Source organism: Cervus elaphus, chromosome 12 (genome assembly GCF_910594005.1).
Source record: "Cervus elaphus chromosome 12, mCerEla1.1, whole genome shotgun sequence".
Classification (NCBI taxonomy): domain Eukaryota; kingdom Metazoa; phylum Chordata; class Mammalia; order Artiodactyla; family Cervidae; genus Cervus; species Cervus elaphus.
In genome coordinates this window covers 89,633,650-89,655,047 of record NC_057826.1, presented here as the reverse complement: position 1 = coordinate 89,655,047, position 21,398 = coordinate 89,633,650, and the positions used below count along the sequence as shown (strand labels likewise).

At 40.8% G+C, this 21,398-nt stretch overlaps 1 protein-coding gene across 1 annotated transcript in view; it reads left to right on the top strand.

Moving 5' to 3' along the window:
- The first annotated feature begins 2,056 nt into the window (after positions 1-2,056).
- The window catches only part of JMY (junction mediating and regulatory protein, p53 cofactor), a 73,128-nt gene continuing 53,786 nt past the window's right edge, over positions 2,057-21,398 (top strand). The window contains 1 exon segment of the mRNA XM_043919950.1: positions 2,057-3,586. Coding sequence (XP_043775885.1) covers positions 2,546-3,586 — 1,041 coding nt within the window. The 5' untranslated portion in view covers positions 2,057-2,545.

Genomic DNA, 21,398 nt, shown 5'->3' with positions numbered 1-21,398 from the left:
TCCAGGCAAGAATCCTGGAGTGGGTTGCCATTCCCTTCTCCAGGGGACCTTTCTGACCCAGGGATCGAAATTGAGTCTCCTGCATTGCAGGCAGATTCTTTACCGTCTGAGCCACCCCCAAATTTATATTTGGGCTCAGAGTAGAGACTGGCTCTCCAGAAGTCCTCACTGCAGAACAAGCAGCACTGAGGCTTAGAACAAAGATCCCAGCACACCCTATGGGACTGAAGATGTTAGTAGTAGAAGATACAGTGTAAAACTTTCAGCAGGTCTCAGAGGAAGAATCACAACCCAGGCTCCAGGGGTTACCCACCAAGGTCAAAATGCGGCCTTCTGTAACTTAACTTATTCCCAGAGAGTATTTATACACTCAGAGATCTTAAAATCATATACAGACCTAAATAAAGAATGATAAAGTACCACAGTAATGTGCCATGGGGATTTCTGTTTGTTTCTGTTTATTTGTAGGATAATAATTACTAAGACAAAATGAGAAACATTGAAACGACTCTTCTGAAAAAACACAGTAGCTAGAGCATTGTGTGTAGAGAAACAATAACCTGTGTGACCACAAACCAATTTTCTCTAGCACTATTGTGATAAGACATAATGTTGTGGATAAATATTGCAATGTTAATATACATGTAAATAAAAATATTTCCCATAAACATACTCTTTTGAAGTTCATTCGTACTTATCTATAATGTATGATTCTCTCATTTTTTATCAGAAAAACTGTTAGCAGTAACTTTTCTGCAGAAAAGAGGAAAATTTTCTATAATGTGCTATTGTTTGTTTAGCTGGTGATACAGATTTGAAATGGATTTTCTCTTTCTTACTGCCTTTCAAAAGGTGTATTTCTGATTTGCATTTGAGAATTACCATATATTGAGTTACAAGCTTTGAAAACATATGGTTTATATATAGAACTGTAAAAAGGTTCAGAAACCAGCCCTTTTCCATTTTAGCTCATCCTTCCCCTTTTCTATGGTCAGATCTATAGGTCTAAAATGTCCAATTGACTGACAGGGCTAAAGCTCTCGGGATGTTTTCAGATGTCGGGACAATACTGAAGTAAGTATGGCTAACAATGTAAGGTTAATTCAAACGGTCTTGCATATATTTTAGAAATATGGATAAAAGTAACAAATAATTCCCATTGTGCTTTACTGTAAATGCAAAATACCTGCAATATGAATTGGATAGTAAGAGGAAAGAGTATGTGAATAATTTAAACTAGATTATAAGACCAAAGAGGCAATTTTAAGAATGTGTTTCATCATAGCTCAGTATGAATAGCTTGATTCTTCAGATTTACGTGATTTTTTTTGGGGGGGGGGTCTGTGGATTCTGGGAACTCTTGATAATTGAATACAATTTCAAAAGGGCTCAAGTTGGTGACCTCAAAACGAGGTTCACAGAACAATACACAATGATGAAGCCAGAAGCAATAAAACACTGACGAACGGAGATGTAAACACACCAGTAGGACATGACTGAATTTTCATTTATTTTGTTTTGGAGTTCTACTGGGTTGTCTTCAGACACCTTCCCTTTGTATCTGACAGTGTATCACAAGGGTGTGAAGGGGAGAACCCAACAGTCTAGGGGGTCCCGACAAAGTTTAGCCGACAGCTCACGTAACGTTACGGCGTACTTCTTTCTGAATATGGGAGTTATCCCTCCGAAATGGAAGAAAATGTACACTTGAGGGTCCCTCGGAATGACTGGAGTTCAAAAATGCTCAGCTCCTCCGCCTTTGTCCTTCTCCCCCTGGGTTTGGAGGCCACCTGTGCCTTAGGTCACACCTGCCACGCTCACCGCGCGGCGCCCCGGCTCCGGACCCGAGCCTGAGAAAGAGAAGACCCGAGCGCGCGGCCGCGAGCGGGCGGGGGCGGGAGACGCGGAGGGGCGGGGCCGCCGCGCGCGAGCGAGGTGTGCGCGCCGCCGCCGCCGCCGCGTCACCAGCGTGCGGCACGTGCCCGTGTTTACGTCCCTCGTGGAGCCGCTACGTCAGCAGCCGAATGGCAACATTGTGGCGATACTGAGGCTCCGCGCTCCGGAGACGCGTCCCTTCGTCAGGCCGGCTCCAGGCTGTCGGGAAGAAGAGGAGGAGGGGCGCGGAGATCCGCCAGGGCGAGCGGCGGAGGCTCGCAAGCCCAGGGCCCCGACCACCCACCCGCCTGCCCGCCCGGCCCCGCGCCACCCGCGCCTCACCTCCGGAGCGCCGCAGACAGCCCGCCGGCCTCGCTCGGGGGGCGGCCCGGGCGGGCGCGGGGCTTGTAAACAGACCCGGCCGCACGTGACCATGTGAACTACCTGCTCCGGGGACGCGCATTGTCTTTCCCGCGAGCCGCGCCACAAAGGAGCGCGACGAGTCCGGGCACGGAGAGGCGGGCGAGCGAGCGGGGAGAGCCGGCCGGCGCGCTAAGATGGCTGAAGGCGCCCGGCGAGGGTGAGTGGGGGGCGCGGCGCAGCCAGCCGGCGAGTGCTCGCGCGGGCAGGGCCAGCGGCGCCTTCCCCGCGGCCTGGCGCCGGAGCCACCATGTCGTTCGCGCTGGAGGAGACGGTCGAGTCGGACTGGGTGGCCGTGCGGCCCCACGTATTCGACGAGCGCGAGAAGCACAAGTTCGTCTTCATCGTAGCCTGGAACGAGATTGAGGGCAAGTTTGCCATAACCTGCCACAACCGGACGGCCCAGAGGCAGAGGAGCGGCACCCGGGAGCAGGCGGGGGCGCGAGGCGGCGCCGAGTCAGGCGCGCTCGCATCCGACGGGACTCGCGGGCCGGGCAGCCCGGCGGGCAAGGGTCGCCCGGAGGCCACTGCCTCCGCGACTTTGGGCAGGAGCCCCGGGTCCCGGAGGCGCCCAGCCTGGCCGGAGGGCAGCTCTCCGCGGAGCGCGTGCAGCCTTCGAGGGGACTCGCCGCTGTGGAGTCCGGCCGGCAAAGGGGCGGAAAGTCCTCTCCGGAGCCCAGTGCGGGCCAACTCCAGCCCGGTCCGGAGAGCATCCAGAGGCAGAGATGTGGCGGGGTCCGCCCCTGCGGCAGCCCCGCCGGCGGCCAAGGAGGCCCCGATGTCGTCGGTGCGGGTAGTGAGCGCCTGCGGGACGGTCACCGAGGAGATCGAGGTGCTGGAAATGGTCCGGGAAGATGAGGCGGACCCGGCGGCGGTAGCGCTCTCGGCCGCGGAGCAGCCGCCGGCGGCCGCCGAACTGGAGTCCCCGGCCGAGGAGTGCAGCTGGGCCGGGCTCTTCTCCTTCCAGGATCTGCGCGCCGTGCACCAGCAGCTGTGCTCCGTGAACTCGCAGCTGGAGCAGTGCCTGCCGGTGTTTCCGGAGGAGCCGTCGGGCATGTGGACGGTGCTCTTCGGGGGCGCCCCGGAGATGACCGAGCAGGAGATCGACACGCTGTGTTACCAGCTCCAGGTTTACCTGGGCCACGGCCTGGACACCTGCGGCTGGAAGATCCTGTCCCAGGTGCTGTTCACCGAGACCGACGACCCGGAGGAGTATTATGAAAGCCTGAGCGAGTTGCGGCAGAAGGGCTACGAAGAAGTGCTCCAGCGGGCCAGGAAGCGCATCCAGGAGGTAAGGACCCGGTCTAGGCTCCGCGCATCGCTTTTGGCTCCTCCACGCTGCTGGAGACTGGAACCTCGGTCTAGGTTGTGTGCATTTGGGACACTTGTTTTCCTAGGTAAACAAGGGGAAAGGAGGGGTTCCTGACCTTTCTTCCCCTTCATTCCTCTCAGAGGTGGGAAAAAACCTGGCTTTCCTTAATTTGACCTCTGAAGGAACTTGGATAAACCTTTAGATTTCCGCCTCCTACTTAATCATATAAGTTCTATAAAGTGCTCTGTTTACTACTAAGTAATGGTAATGAGATTAAAGCCACTCAGAAGAAAGATGTCCCATAAATATAAGCTAAATGAGTTATTCTCTTTGTCCCTAAAGTTCTTTCCAGCAATAATTGCCCGGATCATTAAACTTACTTTCCTGGTGTCGTGTTCGTTTATTGAAAATGATTTGTCTTATGAAGTAAAATTGGTCCGTTTTTTGTCTCCAAATGTAATTTGGCAACTTTGGCAAATTTTAAATCATTTTCCTCCAGATGAGTGGCCTGTCCAAATAAAAAGCCCCTATTGACAGTTGGATGCCAACGGACTTTTCTACATACCTTAGGAATATCTCAAGCCTTTAAGGAGGGCTCATGTTTCACTCGTTTTAGGGAGGAAAAAGGTCTTGGGCAGGAATGTTTATTATACTTTTGGACTTGAGTAAAAGTAGTGCAGGCGCTTATTTTCAAACGAATCCTTGAAATTCCAGGAAACAATGGGAAAAGGTCTGAATGGTTATACATAGAGAGTTCTACGATGTGTAGGATGTATAATTGGAGGTCATGCGTACTTAGGAGCTTCTGCCGGAAAACTACTAAAAAAAGTATTCTCGTTCTCAAAGCAATTATTTTTAGTATTAGTACCACTTGAGGTTGGAGTTGGGTTGGGGAAATGCCTCCTTTTGTCGTGTTTATATTCTTTGCATGTGTTTACATACTACTGGAATCTTGTAATATGTGCCAGGAAGCAGGAACCCCCTAATTTATTCGTAGAATATTCTCTATTCGGGATTTAGGAAATAATTCTTCCTCACTTACCCCACAATGCTTTCTTAAAACCTGGTGACTCCAGGTTTTCACTTCTCCTGTTAGATTACTTAATGCTAAACATCACCCATCATGATGTGATCCTATAGTTCTAGCGCTCTGTTATTTCCCTTTTTATCATCTCACTTCTGGAGTCTTTGTTCTATTAATACCTTAAATCCTTTTTGGAAGGAAGTGACAAATCTTAAATAGTCATGTTCTCTTTAGAGTTTTCATAGTGACCTGTGTTTCTTTTAAACTGCAAGGACAAAGTGCTTCTTTCGCTTATTTGTTTTACAGGTATATATTACTTTTTTTTTCTTTTTACCTTTCTATTTTTTAATCCCTAAATGGTGAAGATATGTTTGGTTTTAATTTTTCTGATACTCAGAAAAAGTAATTGTGTTTTGGTTTTTTTTTTATTCAAATTGGGTCAAAAATGAGGACTGCTGAGAAACAGTTTTCTAGAACTCATGTACATTTTTTAAGAAAGATTATTTTTCCTAATTAAGGTTATATTGACCATATGTTTTATTCTCTTTAACAGGATATTTAATTTTTTTGTGGAGTTATTTTGGAGGAGGGGGAGCAACTCAATAAATGGAGTTTATTTTAAGTTCATTGAACATTAAATACATAAATTCTGGGTTCTTCACATAGTTGACTGAACAGTATTTGAAAAATAGTTACCTGGGAAGGACAACAGATAGGTTCAATTATAATGCCCACCCTGATTTCTACTGGAAGGCTATTTTGGAAGAAATTAGGCTCAGTAGGCGGAAAGGGTTGCATGATTAATCAATGATGCCTACCATGAGTGACAGTGGGAGTGTATAGCATAACTGCCATATATTTTTTCTACCCCATCTGCTTAAACTTTTTGCCGATTGACTAGCTTGCAGTAACATTCTTTTAGGTAAAATCTTTGTAGAAGTTGTGTCATGTTTTGTTATCAGTTCTGTTGAGTTAGTAATTATGTCTGAATTTGTTTTTAATTCTCAGTCTCACAATTGTATGGAATTAACCATAGGTTTTTTAAAGCTAGGTAATATGTGGTGAATCAAACATACTCTTAGGTATGCGTTGCATGATCCTTTGGTCGTGTTTTTTCCTTTTGTAATTTCTCTGAATCTATTTTCCAGTTCTTTATTCCACAGTCTTCCTTTTCCAGTATATTTAAAGGTTTCAATTTAAAGACCACACCAATTTGTGTGCAAAATGTCAGTAAATTGTTGGAGAGGTTTATTTATTTTTTTAATAGGACAAACTGTACAGTGAGATTGTAAACTTCTCAAGGTCACTGGCCTTGACAGTGTCTTGGAATTCTCTTCTTTGCCACCCCTAGTTCAGGGCCACACATCTTGTGAGCACTCTTAAAAATAGTGGACAAAAGACACCAGTTTTTTTAAGAGATTTGGAAGAAGTGTCATTTTAATATAAAGTTGTAAGTAAATAAAATTTTTAAGCTGATAAATGTAAATTCCTCAAGGAACCCTGCTATTTATAAACTAGGAGAAAAATCTGTTTAAAACTATAAAAACATAACCTCCTAAATAAGGAGTGGTTATTTGGGGTTTGTGAATTTCTTATGAATTGAGAGGAGCTATTGATAGACTTTATGGGATACCTTAAGCAGTGTGCAGAGTTTTATATGCGTAGGCGTATTTGCAGTTTTGGAGGACTGAAAGGTATTCTTCAAAAAGAGCCTTAAAATCACAATTATAAAGTATCTACTTTCTAAACTTAGGACATAACCTCTTTTGGAGTTTAGTTTGGGGAATATATTCTTGATTTATATGGGGTTATAAGAAGTACTCCTATATCTGTCTTGTGGAGTATTGAAGTATTACTAAACCTTACATTTTCTGCCAAAAGTTTTTGTTAATAGTTCACAAATTTGGTCAACTGACTAGTTTGTGAGGAGGTACAATTTATACAATACTAATGAAGTTATTTTTAGATGAATTAAGAATTGTAGATTGTATACTACTTAGGCCTTTTAATCTTGAGTACAGATGAAATGTGAAATTTATTACATGGTAGGCTTGTCTTGAACTTTAACAAGGATTTACTGTAAGTAGTGCTATTTATATAGCAAGCACTCAATCCCTGAATGAATCAAGTGCCATCAGGACCTCTTGGAATGGTTTCAACAGTAGCCTTGGTTGTTGGTTGGTTAAAAGTTGAGTATTGTATTATAAGTCATAGTATGGTTTACCCTTTGATGACTTGAAAAAGTTTCAGTATAAGGACAACTATTGAAATCATTGTGGTCGTTTAGATAGTAAACCTTAACTATGATGATAGAGTTGATTAAAAGCTAAAAATCAGTGCTCACTTTGGAATTTATTATGTTTATAGAATTGCTCAATTTTAACTTTTTCAGTTGAAACCACTGAGAGAAGCATGTGTTTTCAAAAATAGCCATGTAACGCACACAGTAGACAGAGACTACCTTGTGTTTGGGGTCAGAAAGATGTGGGTTTAAATGAGTGCTCATCGTTCCTGTGACCTGTTTAGTTATTTAACCTCTTTAAAACAGAGAAATGGGGGAAATACTTAGGATTTCTGAAGATTTAAGACATGAAAAAGTACCTAACGAAGTGTTTGGCATCCAGAAAGTGTTGTTTCAAGGGAATGCAAATATTTTTTGGCACTATTTTAGGTGTTGGGTATTTCACATTACCTATCTTCATCCTCCGTACAATTTTTTGAGGCAGGTGATGTTTTATACCTATTTTACTGAAGGAGAAGTTGATTTGGCCAACTTTAACCAGCTAAGGAGTGACTAAACTCAGATTCAACTTTGATTTGTCCTCATTCAAACATATGCCTTTTCTGCATGTTTCTGCATATGCCTTTTCTGCCTTTTTTGCATGTTTCTGCATATGCCTTTTCTGCCTTTTTTGCGTGATGACATTTGAAGGGATGTCGTCTCCACTCCTGAGAATGGGAGGGTGGCGTCAGTATTTTAAAATCTAGTTGGTTCAGTAATGAGCTTTTAAGGTAATGCATTTGTTTTATTTCAAATTAATCCTGATAGGCATAGTGTAGGGCATAGTCCTCACGTTATGTTTTAGAAGCAGGTTGCCTAGGATGCCAGGATGGGTTTATGTTAGACAAGAGCGCCCAATCACTGTTTTCCTTTGTGTTTAAAATGACTTGTCTATAAACAACTCCTGACTTGAGTTGTTCAGCAGAAGGTCAAGGAGCTCTACGAAGATTGTTTACTTATCATTTCCCTCCTCCCGTTTATGACTTTACTGATTTTCCCAGGAAAACTAAGATTAGCTGTAAAACTCTGGAGCACTGCTAAAATCCCAACTACAGACAGTCCCTGACTTAAGGTCATTCAGCTTTAAGATGATATAAGTGAGATGCCCATTCAGTAGGAACTGGACTTCCTCTCCTGGGTACCGCACTCGTTTGTAACTCTGGGCAGCGAGTTGTCACTCCCAGTCAGCCATGCGATCACAAGGGTGAACAACCGTTCTCTGCTCACACAGCCTTTCCGTTGTCACTTCGGTACAGTATTAAAATCAAGTACTTAAGATATTCAACACTTTATTGTAAAATAGACTTTGTTTTAGATGAGTTTTGCCCACGTATAGGGTAACGTGAGTGTTCTGAGCATACTTAAGGTAGGCTAGGCTAAGCTATACTGTTCAGTGGGTGAGGTATACTGAATGCAGTTCTGACTTAGAGAATTTTCAACTTACGACGCGTTTATTGGGCAGTGACCCCGATGCAAGCCAAGGAAGATCTGTTATGTTATACTTGCTGTATACTTGTTATGTATCTGTTATATATATCTCTAATATGTCACTAGAGAAATGACAGTCTTTTAGGAGCCCTAGGATGCTGGTCTTTGGGCCGGTAGCCATGACCCGTGATTTAGGTATAAGTAGGAGAAGCAGGCTGGGGAGGGACACGTGTAGTCAGTTGCAGTGGAGAGAGAGCCATTCCACCTGGATAGTTACATAAACAGTGCAAACTGCTCTTTACTGTAAAACACAGTAATGGGATAATGAAGCTAAATGAATTTTGTGGGATTCCTGAAAATTATGATGAAAGACTTAAAAGCTGGAAGCTGTTAAAATAATCACTTAGATATTTATCATTTTTTCAATCCTATGCCCTAACAAACTTCTGGCCATTTTTCATATAACTGGAAAAAAAGAAAGATAAGTATGGGAAAAAAGTTGAATATGTGCTTCTGTGTTAGTGTTTCTGTAAACAAAAATGGAGGCTGGTGGCAGGATGGCAGCCTTCCCAATAAATAATTTATGTGGTGGTTTCTCTGCTTGCTGTTTGACATCACATGATGCCTGGCCCACCAGATATTTCACAGACATGCTTCCTCCTTGCAAAAACAAGGCCAGCTTGGACAAATATAATACTTCTGTAATGTGAGTACAAGGGTGTGTGTGTGTGTGCGTGTGTGTGTGTGTGCGCGCGTTGAAGGGAAAAGGTGAGTGGGAGGTTTGATTTGTCAAACATAACAGTTGTTATGGTTGAATTAGCAATCGCCATTCCCCAGATCTTCACATTTAACTTTAGTCTCACTGTTCTCCATTGCTGCTTTATTTGGCTTTTTATTGACTAGGACATTGTTGGAAGTGGTACTTGAAAGTGCGGGGTGACTTTCCATTGATGGTTAGATTTATGTGTGCTTATTTTTTTTGTAATGGGAAATTTCCCTATGGCTCCTTTTATTACTCATTAAAAGGCCAGCATTTGCTCCCATTGAAGCTGCCCAGTTTCCTCAGCTATCATAGGAGAAAAATGAAGTTTTAAGGGTAAAAGGCAGCGAAGACTGAACAGTTGTTCTTGGTGCTGATTGCTTTTTGGTATAGGTGGTGAAGTTCATTTGGCTTTTCAAGCTTCTTATAGGGGACTGTTAATACCAACTAGGCTTAACACAGAGTGTCTAAGTCCTTAAAACTGTGTAGGGCAGAGAAGGATTCATTCAGCAAAAGGCTAGAAAATTTTGTGAGTTCTTTTTCCTAAATATGGGGAACTGCCTTTATCCTTGTCCTTGAATTTTAAATTTTAGTTATAATTTGATATAATATGTAACTTCAAACTATAGTGAAGCTTTTGTGTAATAGGCTGTGAAAGAAATATAAGCCTTGTGGGCTAGACATTTTTAGAGAATGGTCTTAAGGATAAATGAAGTTCATTTAATGATTTGGGGTTTTATTGTAGCTTTTAAGGTTATAGTGAGGGTGATGGTTTGAGACTTAGTTTATTCAACCAGTATTAGTGCATTCATATAATATAGGCACAGGGAGAATACAGTGATAAGCAGGAATGGTCATTTTCCTCAGGAAAAATGTTTTAATTAAAATTGGTCACCAGGTCTTGCTGCTGCTAAGAATTAGTTGAGGCAGGGTATACTTTTAAAGGAATGTCTCACTGCGCTATCTTAATTAGTGCTTAGTGGAAAGAAAATTTACTGAACATGGCTCAGGAGAATCTGTGTTTTTGTCCCAGTTCTGATACTAGTGGTTTGACCTTATGCTGTCATTTACTCTATTTGGGCCTTAATTTCATGTTTGGAAAATGAAAATACATTGTTCTTTTCCTTAAGGATCCAGGGCAGTTTACAAGCACAGTGTGGCAAGAGTTGGAACCTGGGCCACTTGTTTTATGTACCTGTCTCCAGGTTTGGGTTTCTCTGCAGCAAGGTGACTAAGACATACACTTTTAATGATGCTAAGAGTTTCTTTCAGTAGAGTTCAGTTCAGTTGCTCAGTAGTGTCCGACTCTTTGCGACTTCATGGACTGCAGCGCACCAGGCCTCCCTGTCCATCATCAATTCCCGGAGTTTACTCAAACACGTGTCCAGTTGAGTCAGGGATGCCATGCAACCATCTCATCCTCTGTCATCCCCTTCTCCTCCTACCTTCAATCTTCGCAGCATCAGGATCTTTTCAAATGAGTCAGTTCTTCACATCAGGTGGCCAAAGTCTAAAGTGTTGGAGTTTCAGCTTCAGCATCAGTGAAACTGAATGAATATTCAGCATCCAATGAATATTCAGGGATGATTTCTTTTAGGATGGACTGGTTGGATCTCCTTGCAGTCCAAGGGACTCTCAAGAATCTTCTCCAACACCACATTTCAAAAGCATCAATTCTTCGGCGCTCAGCTTTCTTTATAGTCCAACTCTCACATCCATACATGACTACTGGAAAAACCATAGCTTTGACTAGACAGACCTTTGTTGACAGAGTAATGTCTCTGCTTTTTTAATATGCTGTCTAGGTTGGTCATAACTTTTCTTCCAAGGAGCAAGCGTCTTTTTAATTTCAAGGCTGCAGTCACCATCTGCAGTGATTTGGAGCCCCACAAAATAGTCTGTCACTGTTTCCATTGTTTCCCCATCTATTTGCCATCAAGTAATGGGACTGGATGTCATGATCTTAGTTTTCTGAATGTTGAGTTTTAAGCTAGCTTTTCGCTCTCTTCTTTCACTTTTTCGTCAAGAGGCTCTTTAATTCTTCTTCACTTTCTGCCATAAGGGTGGTGTCATCTGCATATCTGAGGTTATTGATACTTCTCCCAGCAATCTTGATTCCAGCTTGTGCTTCATCCAGCCCAGCATTTCTCATGATGTACTCTGCATATAAGTTAAATAAACAGAGAAAATATACAGCCTTGATGTACTTCTTTCCCGATTTGGAACCAGTCTGTTGTTCCATATCCAGTTCTAACTGGTGCTTCTTGACCTGCATATAGATCTCTCAGGAGGCAGGTCAGGTGGTCTGGTATTCCCATCTCTTTCAGAATTTTCCGCAGTTTGTTGTGATCCACACAGTCAAAGGCTTTAGCATAGTCAATAAGCAGAAGCAGATGTTTTTCTGGAACTCTCTTGCTTTTTTGATGATCCAGCGGATGTTGGCAACTTGATCTCTGGCTCCTCTGCCTTTTCTAAATCCAGCTTGAACATCTGGAAGTTCACGGTTCACGTACTGTTGAAGCCTGGCTTGGAGAATTTTGAGTATTACTTTGCTAGCATGTGAGATGAGTACAATTGTGTGGTAGTTTGAACATTCTTTGGTTTTGCCTTTCTTTGGGATTGGAATGAAAACTGACCTTTTCCAGTTCTGTGGCCACTGCTGAGTTTTCCAAATTTGCTGGCATCTTGAGTGCAACACTTTCACAGCATCATCTTTGAGGATTTGAAATAGCTCAACTGGAATTCCATCACTTCCACTAGCTTTGTTCATAGGGATGCTTCCTAAGGCCCACTTGACTTCACACTTCAGGATGTCTGGCTCTCAGTGAGTGATCACACCATTGTGATTATCTGGGCCATGAAGATCTTTTTTGTATAGTTCTTCTGGGTATTCTTGCCACCTCTTAACATGTTCTGCTTCTGTTAGGTCCATACCATTTCTGTCCTTTATTGAGCCCATCTTTGCATGAAATGTTCTCTTCATACCTCTGATTTTCTTGAAGAGACCTCTAGTCTTTCCCATTCTGTTGTTTTCCTCTATTTCTTTGCACTGATCACTGAGGAAGGCTTTCTTATCTCTCTTCGATGTTTTTTGGAACTCTGCATTCAAATGGGTGTATCTTTCCTTTTCTCCTTTGCCTTTCACTTCTCTTCTCAGCTATCTGTAAGGCCTTGTCATACAACCATTTTGCCTTTTTGCATTTCTTTTTCTTGGGGACGGTCTTGATCACTGCCTCCTGTACAATGTCAGGAACCCCCATCCTTAGTTCATCAAACACTCTGTCTGTCAGATCTAATCCCTTGAATCTATTTGTCACTTCCACTGTATAATCACAAGGGATTTGATTTAGGTCATACCTGAATGGTCTAGTGGTTTCCCCTACTTTCTTCAATTTAAGTCTGGAATTTGGCAGTAAGGAGTTCCTGATCTGAGCCACAGTCAGCTCCCGGTCTTGTTTTTGCTGACTGTATAGAGCTTCTCCGTCTTTGGCTGCAAAGATATATAATTAATTTGATTTCAGTATTGACCATCTGGTGATGTCCATGTGTAGAGTCTTCTCTTGTGTTGTTGGAAGAGGGTGTTTGCTATGACCAGTGTGTTCTTTTGGCAAAACTCTGTTAGCCATCTTTGCATGAAATATTTCCTTGGTATCGCTAATTTTCCTGAAGAGATGTCTAGTCTTTTCAATTCTATTGTTTTCCTCTATTTCTGTACTCCATTCTGTTTCCTTCATTCTGTACTCCAAGGCCAAATTTTCCTGTTACTCCAGGTATTTCTTGACTTCCTACTTTTGTGTTCCAGTCCCCTATGATGAAAAGGACATCTTTTTTGGGTGTAAGTTCTAGAAGGTCTTGTAGGTTTTCGTAAAACCATTCAACTTCAGCTTCAGCATTACTGGTAGGGGCATAGACTTGGATTACTGTGATATTGAATGGTTTGCCTTGGAAACAGAGATCATTCTGTTGTTCCTGAGATTGCATCCAAGTACTGCATTTTGGACTTTTGTTTACTGTGATGACTACTCCATTTCTTCACAGGGATCTTGCCCACAGTAGTAGATATAATGATCATCTGAGTTAAACCCATTCCAGTTCATTTTAGTTCGCTGATTCCTAAAATGTCGATGTTCACTCTTGGCATCTCCTGTTTGACCACTTCCAATTTGCCTTGATTCATGGACCTAACATTCCAGGTTCCTATGCAATATTGCTCTTTACAGCATTGGACTTTACTTCCATCACCAGTCACATCCACAACTGGGTGTTGTTTTTGCTTTGGCTCCATCTCTTCATTTTTTCTTTCTTTAGGCTTTAGGCTTTGAAAAAGGTCTAATTCATTTTTTAGCACATGGGGGCATTAAAGCAGGCAGGAGTGGTGTTTCTGTGTTTTCTGTTTATTTTCTTTTCCTCACTTTGTTTGTTACCTGTCCTTGAGGTGGATTTTGATGTGGGTGCTTTTCCCTACACACTTTATTATTAAAATTGCTTTCCCATCAGAATTTTGATAACTTGATACAGTTACACTTACAAAACCAATGTCTCATTACTAACTGAAACTCTTTCTTCCCCTTCACCATCCTATCTAGGTGAGTCTGTCACCTCTTTGCTAACTTTTTGTTGCTTTTCTCTTTACTATTAACAAGGTCATAACTTGTTGAATGACCAATGTGTAGAGACTTGTGTGAGGCCCTAGTTTTTGATGATCAGAGTGAGTGAAGTGAAAGTCACTCAGTTGTGTCCGACTCCTTGTGACCCCATCGACTATAGCTCACCAGGTTCCTCTGTCCTTGGGATTCTCCAGGCAAGAATACTGGAGTGGGTTGTCATTCCTTTCTCCTAGTGATCACAGTAGCTAACCTTTACTGAATGCTTTCTATGGCTCGGGCACTATGCAGAGGTCTTTAAATACATTAACTCAGCATGTTGATAGGAGTTAAGAGGTAGGGTTCAAGTGAGTTTGAGTCCTGGCTCCTCCACTTAACAGCTTTATGAATTTGGGCCCACTTAATTCTCTTAAATGCGTTGGCCTCCTCGTCTGTAAAGTGAGGAGAATACTACTACTGCCTCACAGTGGGACTGGAAAGCAGCTTTTATGTAACACTTAGTGTTAGCTCTTCCTAGTATTAATCTTCATATCAACCTAAGAGGCAGGGATTTTACAATAGAGCGAACAGGTTCAAAGAAACTAGATAAACTTGCCTAAGATAACATATGCATATATGAAAACCAGGTTCAATTCCATGCCGGATTCCAGCCGGTTTTCTTAACCACTGGACTCTCTTCATCCCTGTAGAAAGGAAGTGAGGCTCACTGATGAACTTAGCCTTTGTCAAGTTGAAATACATGGTCAATGTCTTCATCACCGGACAAAAATATTGCAACAGTGTCTGGCTGATGACTGTTTCTGCAAAACCTTGGTTATGTACATATACTGTGTTGTGTCTATCATTGGAGAACATTGTAATCCCAAAGGAAGTGAATTTAAATTTGTACATGTATTATACATAAAACTTTAATGTGAGTGAAAAATAGAAAAAAAAAAAACTTTAATGTGAGACAGAATGCATATGTCTCATACAGACTCATAAAAATAATTTTCCTGTACCCACAAGAAGAATAAATGTTATACTGATATTTAATCTATTACAAAATGTGTTTTGTGTTAAGCTAGCTAAGGGTGACTTGGTTTAGATGGTATGATAATACTTTTAAGAAAGTTTATTTTCTTCTCTAAACATTTCCTAATACTTTTTCCTTCCACAGTAGTAATAGGGAATTTGGTGTATTATAAGGTAAGACCTGAAATCTACCTCCTTTCTCTTGCTGTTGATTACCATTTCAAACAAGTAGCGCATAACTTTGAATAGTTAATATTGAACTCCCTTGTCTCTCATAACTATACTAATTTTTCTGGCTACGCAGGGGAGGAGGGCAATTAAAGTGTGTTAACTCTCTTGATTTATTTTTAGTTGGAAATTCTTCCTCCCCCCTCTTTTTTATTAAGTGTTGTGAATTTGGGTATTGGAGTTGCTAACTGAAAATGAAAGGCTGTGACGAGGGTCTGGGAGTTTGGGAGTGACATGTACACATGCTGTATTTAAGATAGTAACAAACCGGGATCTGCTGTTACAGCACAGGGATCTCTACTCAGCACTCTGCAATAACCTAATAGATACGTATTTTATATCACTGAACCCCTTTGTTGTCCACCTGAAACTGATGCAGTAAGTTAACTATACTCTGGTATAAAATAAAAATGTTAAAAAGAAATGGAGGATTAAGAGAGAAGGGAACAAGAATTAATTTAGCAATATCTAAACTTGAAAAACATGCATTATTTTAATAAAAGGAAATTATGTGCCAGCTCACAGTGAAGCTTGTCAGAGTGCTTGATTTTGTAAAGTGTTAATAAAAGATCTCTTGACTCCCTGGAGGGCCTTGGAGTTAGTTCTTGAGCAGGTTTTACTTTATACGTTGAGTCTTATGAGACCTAAGACTTAGGGGGGAAGTACTTATTTATTTATTTTTATTGAGGTATAATTGATTTTCAATATTAGTTTCAGGTATATAGCATAGGGATTCAAAATTTTTATGTATTATATTCCGTTTAAAGTTACTATAAAATATTGCCTATATTCCCTCCTTGCTGTACAGTATATCCTTGTAGCTTATTTATTTTATAGACAATAAATTTGTACTTTTTAATCCCCTTGATTCTATCTTGCCCATCCCCTTTTTCCTTTACTCATTGGTAACCACTAGTTTGTTCTCTGTATAAGTGAATCTGTTTCTTTTTTGTTATTATGTTTGTTTATTTTTTAGACTCCATATATAAGTGAAATCATATAGTGTTTGTCTTTCTTTGAGTTAAGCATATTATCCTCCAAGTCCATCCATGTTGTTGCAATTAGCAAAGTTTCATTTTTTAAAAGTGACTGAGTAGTATCCATTGTATATGTATTTCATCATGTTTTCAGTCTTCCTAGACCCAAAAGATTGGTATCATTCAGGTAAGGGAAACGTAATAGACTGGTTATGCATAGGGGCAAGTAGGGCAGTGGTTAAGGGCTTGAGTCAGGCTGCAAAGATTCACACTTTACCTCAACCTTTCACCAGCTCCCTAACTTTAGGTAGGTTACTGAGCCTGTGCCTCTGGTTCTTATTTCTGCAAGTGGCCATAATAGTTATACCTGCATCACTGATTTGTAAATGCATACTGATTCAGAAATGTTAAATATGAGTTTTAGAACTTTAGAGCTATGGAATCATTTATGCATTAGTTTCTGCTTTCTCATGTTGCTCCTATACCTACTTTAGTTTAGTCTCACAGTTTCATCCCTGGACTTATTTTAGCTCTCCTTCAATGTCTTCCTTGCAAAGTAGCCTTTGTAATACTTGCTCCCAAGCATTACTTTGCACATCTTCATACCAAACTCTTAGCTGTGATATACACACATCAAGCTGATCTCTTCTATTGCTTACCATTGTCCTGTAACAGAGCCCCAATCCTGGCCTTCAGTATCATCCATTTTCTGGTTAATCCGCCAGTTAATCTCTTTCTTTTCTCTACATGAACCTTTCATTATTCTAGTCAAGCTCCTTTACACATTATTCACTGAACTCACCGTACACCATGTACTGTATAATAGGAAGGACATCTTCCTTCCCTGCCCATGTTGTCCTTTTTTTTTGGTTTAAGTTCCTTCTTTCCAGGGCCAGGTCAGGTACCCCTCCTGAAGAAAGTCATCTCTGACCACTTTCAGAGACCAGGACTTTCTGTCAGAAATTCAGAGATCAGAGACACATTATATTACATATGGTTCACATTATTCATGACTGCTTTTCTGGTTTTTCTCTTTATGGATTCCCTCTTACCCTTTAAAATGTATTATAAGGCCCAGGGAGACAAAGGTGGGTTTGCTGTTATTCTTTTCTAATGCCTCAATTCCCCAGTGTTTCTGTCCTCAGTGGGTACTAAGTGGACGGTTTTTGGTATGTTATGAAGTTGGTTTCTGTATATGACATGTATACATGTACCTGACATTTTAATTAAAGGTACTTCCTCCCCAGAAGTAAAATGAAATTAAATTTGCCACTCATCTATGAAATAATCTGAAAACTACTATTTTCAAAATAGTAGCCCTTATACTTTCCAGAATTGGATTTTAGCATTAACAGTTCCTAATAAATAATCAGTGATTAACATAGTAATAAAAATGATTCAACACTTGTAGAAAACAAGAACAGAGTTGAGCAATGTGCTTTGTGTGAAAATGTATGGTGTTGGTCCTTCCTTGTCATTAGGGAAACCAATCCCCTAGACCTAACGGAAATTCCTAGGACCACAGATCCAGTTTGATTGCTGGGATAGGCCTCCCTCTCCCATCTTAGCACCTCATTGCTAGTTTTGCATCACCCTTTTCCACAAGCAGATAATTATTTGCATGTCTTAATAATAATTTAAAAGGTGGTATTATTTGTAGATTTTTATGTTGCTTCTTAAACATTTTAATTTAGAAAATGAGGCACTCTATTGGGTTTGACACATTAAAGTAGGAAGAAAGTTCTGAGACTCTGGGCAGGAGAGAGATTAGGTTCTAAATTTTATACCCAGGACTTCACAAATTATCTGAGGATCTTCAAGGATAGTGGCAGTCCTATCCCTTGGAGGAGGGAACAGCTACCCACTCCAGTATTCTGGTCTGGAGAATTCCATGGACAGGGGAGCCTGGCAGGCTACAGTCTGTGGGGTTGCACAGAGCCGGACATGACTGAGCGACTTTCATTGTAATCCTGAAGTCAGAGCAGGTTCTATAACTGATTGGCCCCCTGCGGGATGGGGACTCCATTAAGCACAGGAGGTGCTTTCTTCCTTTCCCCTGTATTTGTAACTTTTCACAGGGTTAAAAAGCCAAAGTTGAATAGAACTAAAGAAGGGAGTAAATGGCACAAGTTTTATTTTGTACTTTCTCTGTTACAATGGTTATAAGGGAGTCTTGAAAGAAATTTTTTAAAAGCTGTTGTCACTGACTCCTTTAAGAACCTGGTGAAAGTGGTGGGGTCCTTGCCCTGGAGAAACTTTGCAGTAAGCTGAGCTGTGTTTCAAATATCAGAGTAGGTTAGGAGCTTAGTTGTTATCAGAATTAGACTGGGGGAAACAAAAAAGGTGTCTGTTAGGGAAGCTGGAAGGAAGGGAAAAGAAATGTTCTACTTATTAGGCTAATGTGTTTAATTAATGCTGTATATAATTCTGCTTCATTTCTTTTAAGTGACTCAGTAGAGCAAAATGACTTTCTAAATAAATTGCATGAGCGATGTGTCAGATTTTGAAACAAGGAATTCAGTTTTTTTACTTTCTAAGCCCTGTTCCTGTCTGCCCTCCTTTCCACTGCACCCTGTAATGAGTATCTCTGTTTTGTATTGAGTGCACTTGAGCCCTTCCAAAATCACCCTTTGTAGGCATGTTGTATTCTCATAGGTCCATCTGTATTCTGATTCAGTTTGTATCCGTCAGTGAATCTTCTCAAGTTTAGCGAACAGCATTCTCTCCATTTTAAATTCAGGCCTTCTCTATACATCTGTCTCAGATATTCTTAATCCTAAGTAAGCTAACTCTCTTTCCAATTTCTTTCTACTCTTTTTTTTGTGCATATTATTTATAGCACCTTTTACATTTCACAGGTAATAACCTGCAAATGTCCACAGTTCAGTGTATTTAGTCCCTGGATTTAGTCAGTTTTGGTTAGCAAAGTAGAAAATTAAATGCGTTATTGTAACAGGTTGTGATTATCTTTTACAGTTTAAGTCTTTTATCATGGATTATAGGAAATGGTTTAGACTAAACAGTCTAATGCTTAGTAAATTGCCTCTTTTGACATTTTAAAATTCATTTCCTTTAAGATCATTTTCAGATACTTAGATTAAAATAGATTGCTGATTGAAGCTATAATTGGTTTTTAGGTAATCTAATGTTGGAAAAACGTGAAACTTTATAGCTAAGAAGACAAATTAATAAATGAGCAGTGTTAGGTGAGATGCCTTGGGCTTCTCTGCAGGAGTATTGAGTTTAGTTGGTGCATAATAGCTTTGTAAAGTTCTGCTCTGTTTGTTGATCAAAGGCATTTGGGAAATATGTAACTGTTAATATTTGAGTAGAATAACTGATTTTCTTGTGGTTGCACACCTGTGTAGAGTCCGATTGTGATTTAATTAACAATATGGTGACAATGTTTTTGTGTCGGTACTAAATAGTATCTAAACTGTTTGGTGCCTTACATTTACTTTAGTGTCTCTGTAAGAAGAGCTCAAAGAAGCCTAGTATCTGAGGATTGTCTTACTGTTGAATCCTCTCATTCGATTGCTTGTAAATGGCTTGGAGAACTTTATTATTGAAACATCTTTTTTAACAGTTCTGCTATTGCTAGGACTTGGTAGAAAATCAACGTAAGTGTTCCCATTTTCAAGTGGAATAATAGATAAGGGGCTTCTTTCAATGTACATTTTCTTGCAAGGAGAGAATTATTGCCTTTATTATAACAATAAAAAGATTGTTTAGGGAATTCTCTGGTAGTCCAGTAGTTAGGACTCTGCTTTCTTTGCTGAGGGCCCGGGTTCAATCCCTGGTCAGGGAACTAAGATACCACAAGCCGTGAGGTGGGGCCAAAAAAAAGATAGTTTATAATTCATTATAAAGATAACCACTGCTTTGTTACTATTACACACTCATGTGACAACACTGCCCTCCCATTTTATTGTCCTGTTCCTTCCTTAATCTGGTTATTTTATTTCAGATATGTTGCAGCCTTGGTGTTAAGCCTAGGAGCATCTTTGCCACTAATTAGAACTGATTTCTGGGACTTGAGAAGAGTGTTGTGATTAGAAATTGATTTTTCATACTGCTGCTATTACTTTCATAATCTTCCTTTTCAGCTGTAGCTTAAAATAGATGGTTTAAACATGACTTAGGTACTTTTGTAGGTGAGCAAAGGAAGAGAAGCAGGTATCATTTTCATAGTTCTCATACTTTAGCAAAAGTTGTATGTGTAGTTTTGGATATTGTGGCAAAGGGTATAATTTAATTTTCCTCTTTTCATGTGTAAGCCAAGATACTTTCGGGGTGGGAAAAAAATACGCTATAAGACTTCCTTTTTTTAAAAAAAGTATATTGACTCCATAGATCATGATTGAAAGCTGGATTATAAACCCAACTCCTTCTCCCATCTTCTCATCTCCTCAGAGGCAGCCACCCAGAAGAGTTTCTTGTGTGTCTTACAGATTCAGTTACATGCATAAAGACATAGACAGTATGTATGGATATGTCCTATTTTCCACTTTTATATAACTCAGATGGTAGCATGTTATTACCATCTTAGTTTTCTTTTTCCTGTAACAAACAGTATTTCTTCTAATGGCTAAATAATGCCCCATTGACTGGATTTGGTTTGATATATAGGTTTTTTCCTGTTTCCTTTTGCTGTTGAAATAGCGTACCTTTTCCTATATGTGCATATTTATCTATAGGATAAAATTCTGTAAGAGAAATTGCTGGGTCAAAGAGAAATAGCGTTTTGCTTAAATTGCTTTCTGTAGAGGATGTATCAATTCAGACTGTTTGAAACAAAAGAAGGCACTTGCTATTTGTTTTTGTTAGGTTGGTGCAAAAGTGATTGTGGTTTGGGACCCTGAATCGTAGATCATTGTAACTCTGCACAAGCTCGTCTGTATTCATCAGAATAGGAGCCATCACAGTGAGCACGCTTTTGCCAATGAGAAATAAGTCTGTTTATTCCTGTAGCCTAAAAATCCATGGTTTGGAATTCCGTGAACTCTTGGAAAGCGTTTTCTGCATCCTGCTGGCTGTGGAAGCATTTTCCCTGCAAAAAGTTGTCGAGATGCTTGAAGAAGTGGTAGTCCGTTGGTGAGAGGTCAGGTGAATATGGCAGATGAGGTAAAACGTTGTAGCCCAATTTGTTCAACTTTTGAAGTGTTGGTTGTGCGACGTGTGGTTGGGCATTGTTGCAGAGAAGAATTGGGCCCTATCTGTTGACGAGTGCTGGGTTGAGGCAAGGTGGTTTTGGGTGCATCTCATTGATTTGTTGAGCATACTTCTCAGATGTAACGGTTTCACCAGGATTCAGAAAGCTGTAGTGGATCAGATGGGCAGCAGACCACCCGTGACCATGGGCATGTGTCTGGCTTTGGAAAGTGCTTTGGTGCTTCTTGTCAGTCCCAGCACTGAGCTGGTCATCACACTTGTCGCATACAGTCCGCTTTTCGTCTCATGTCACAATCCGATTGA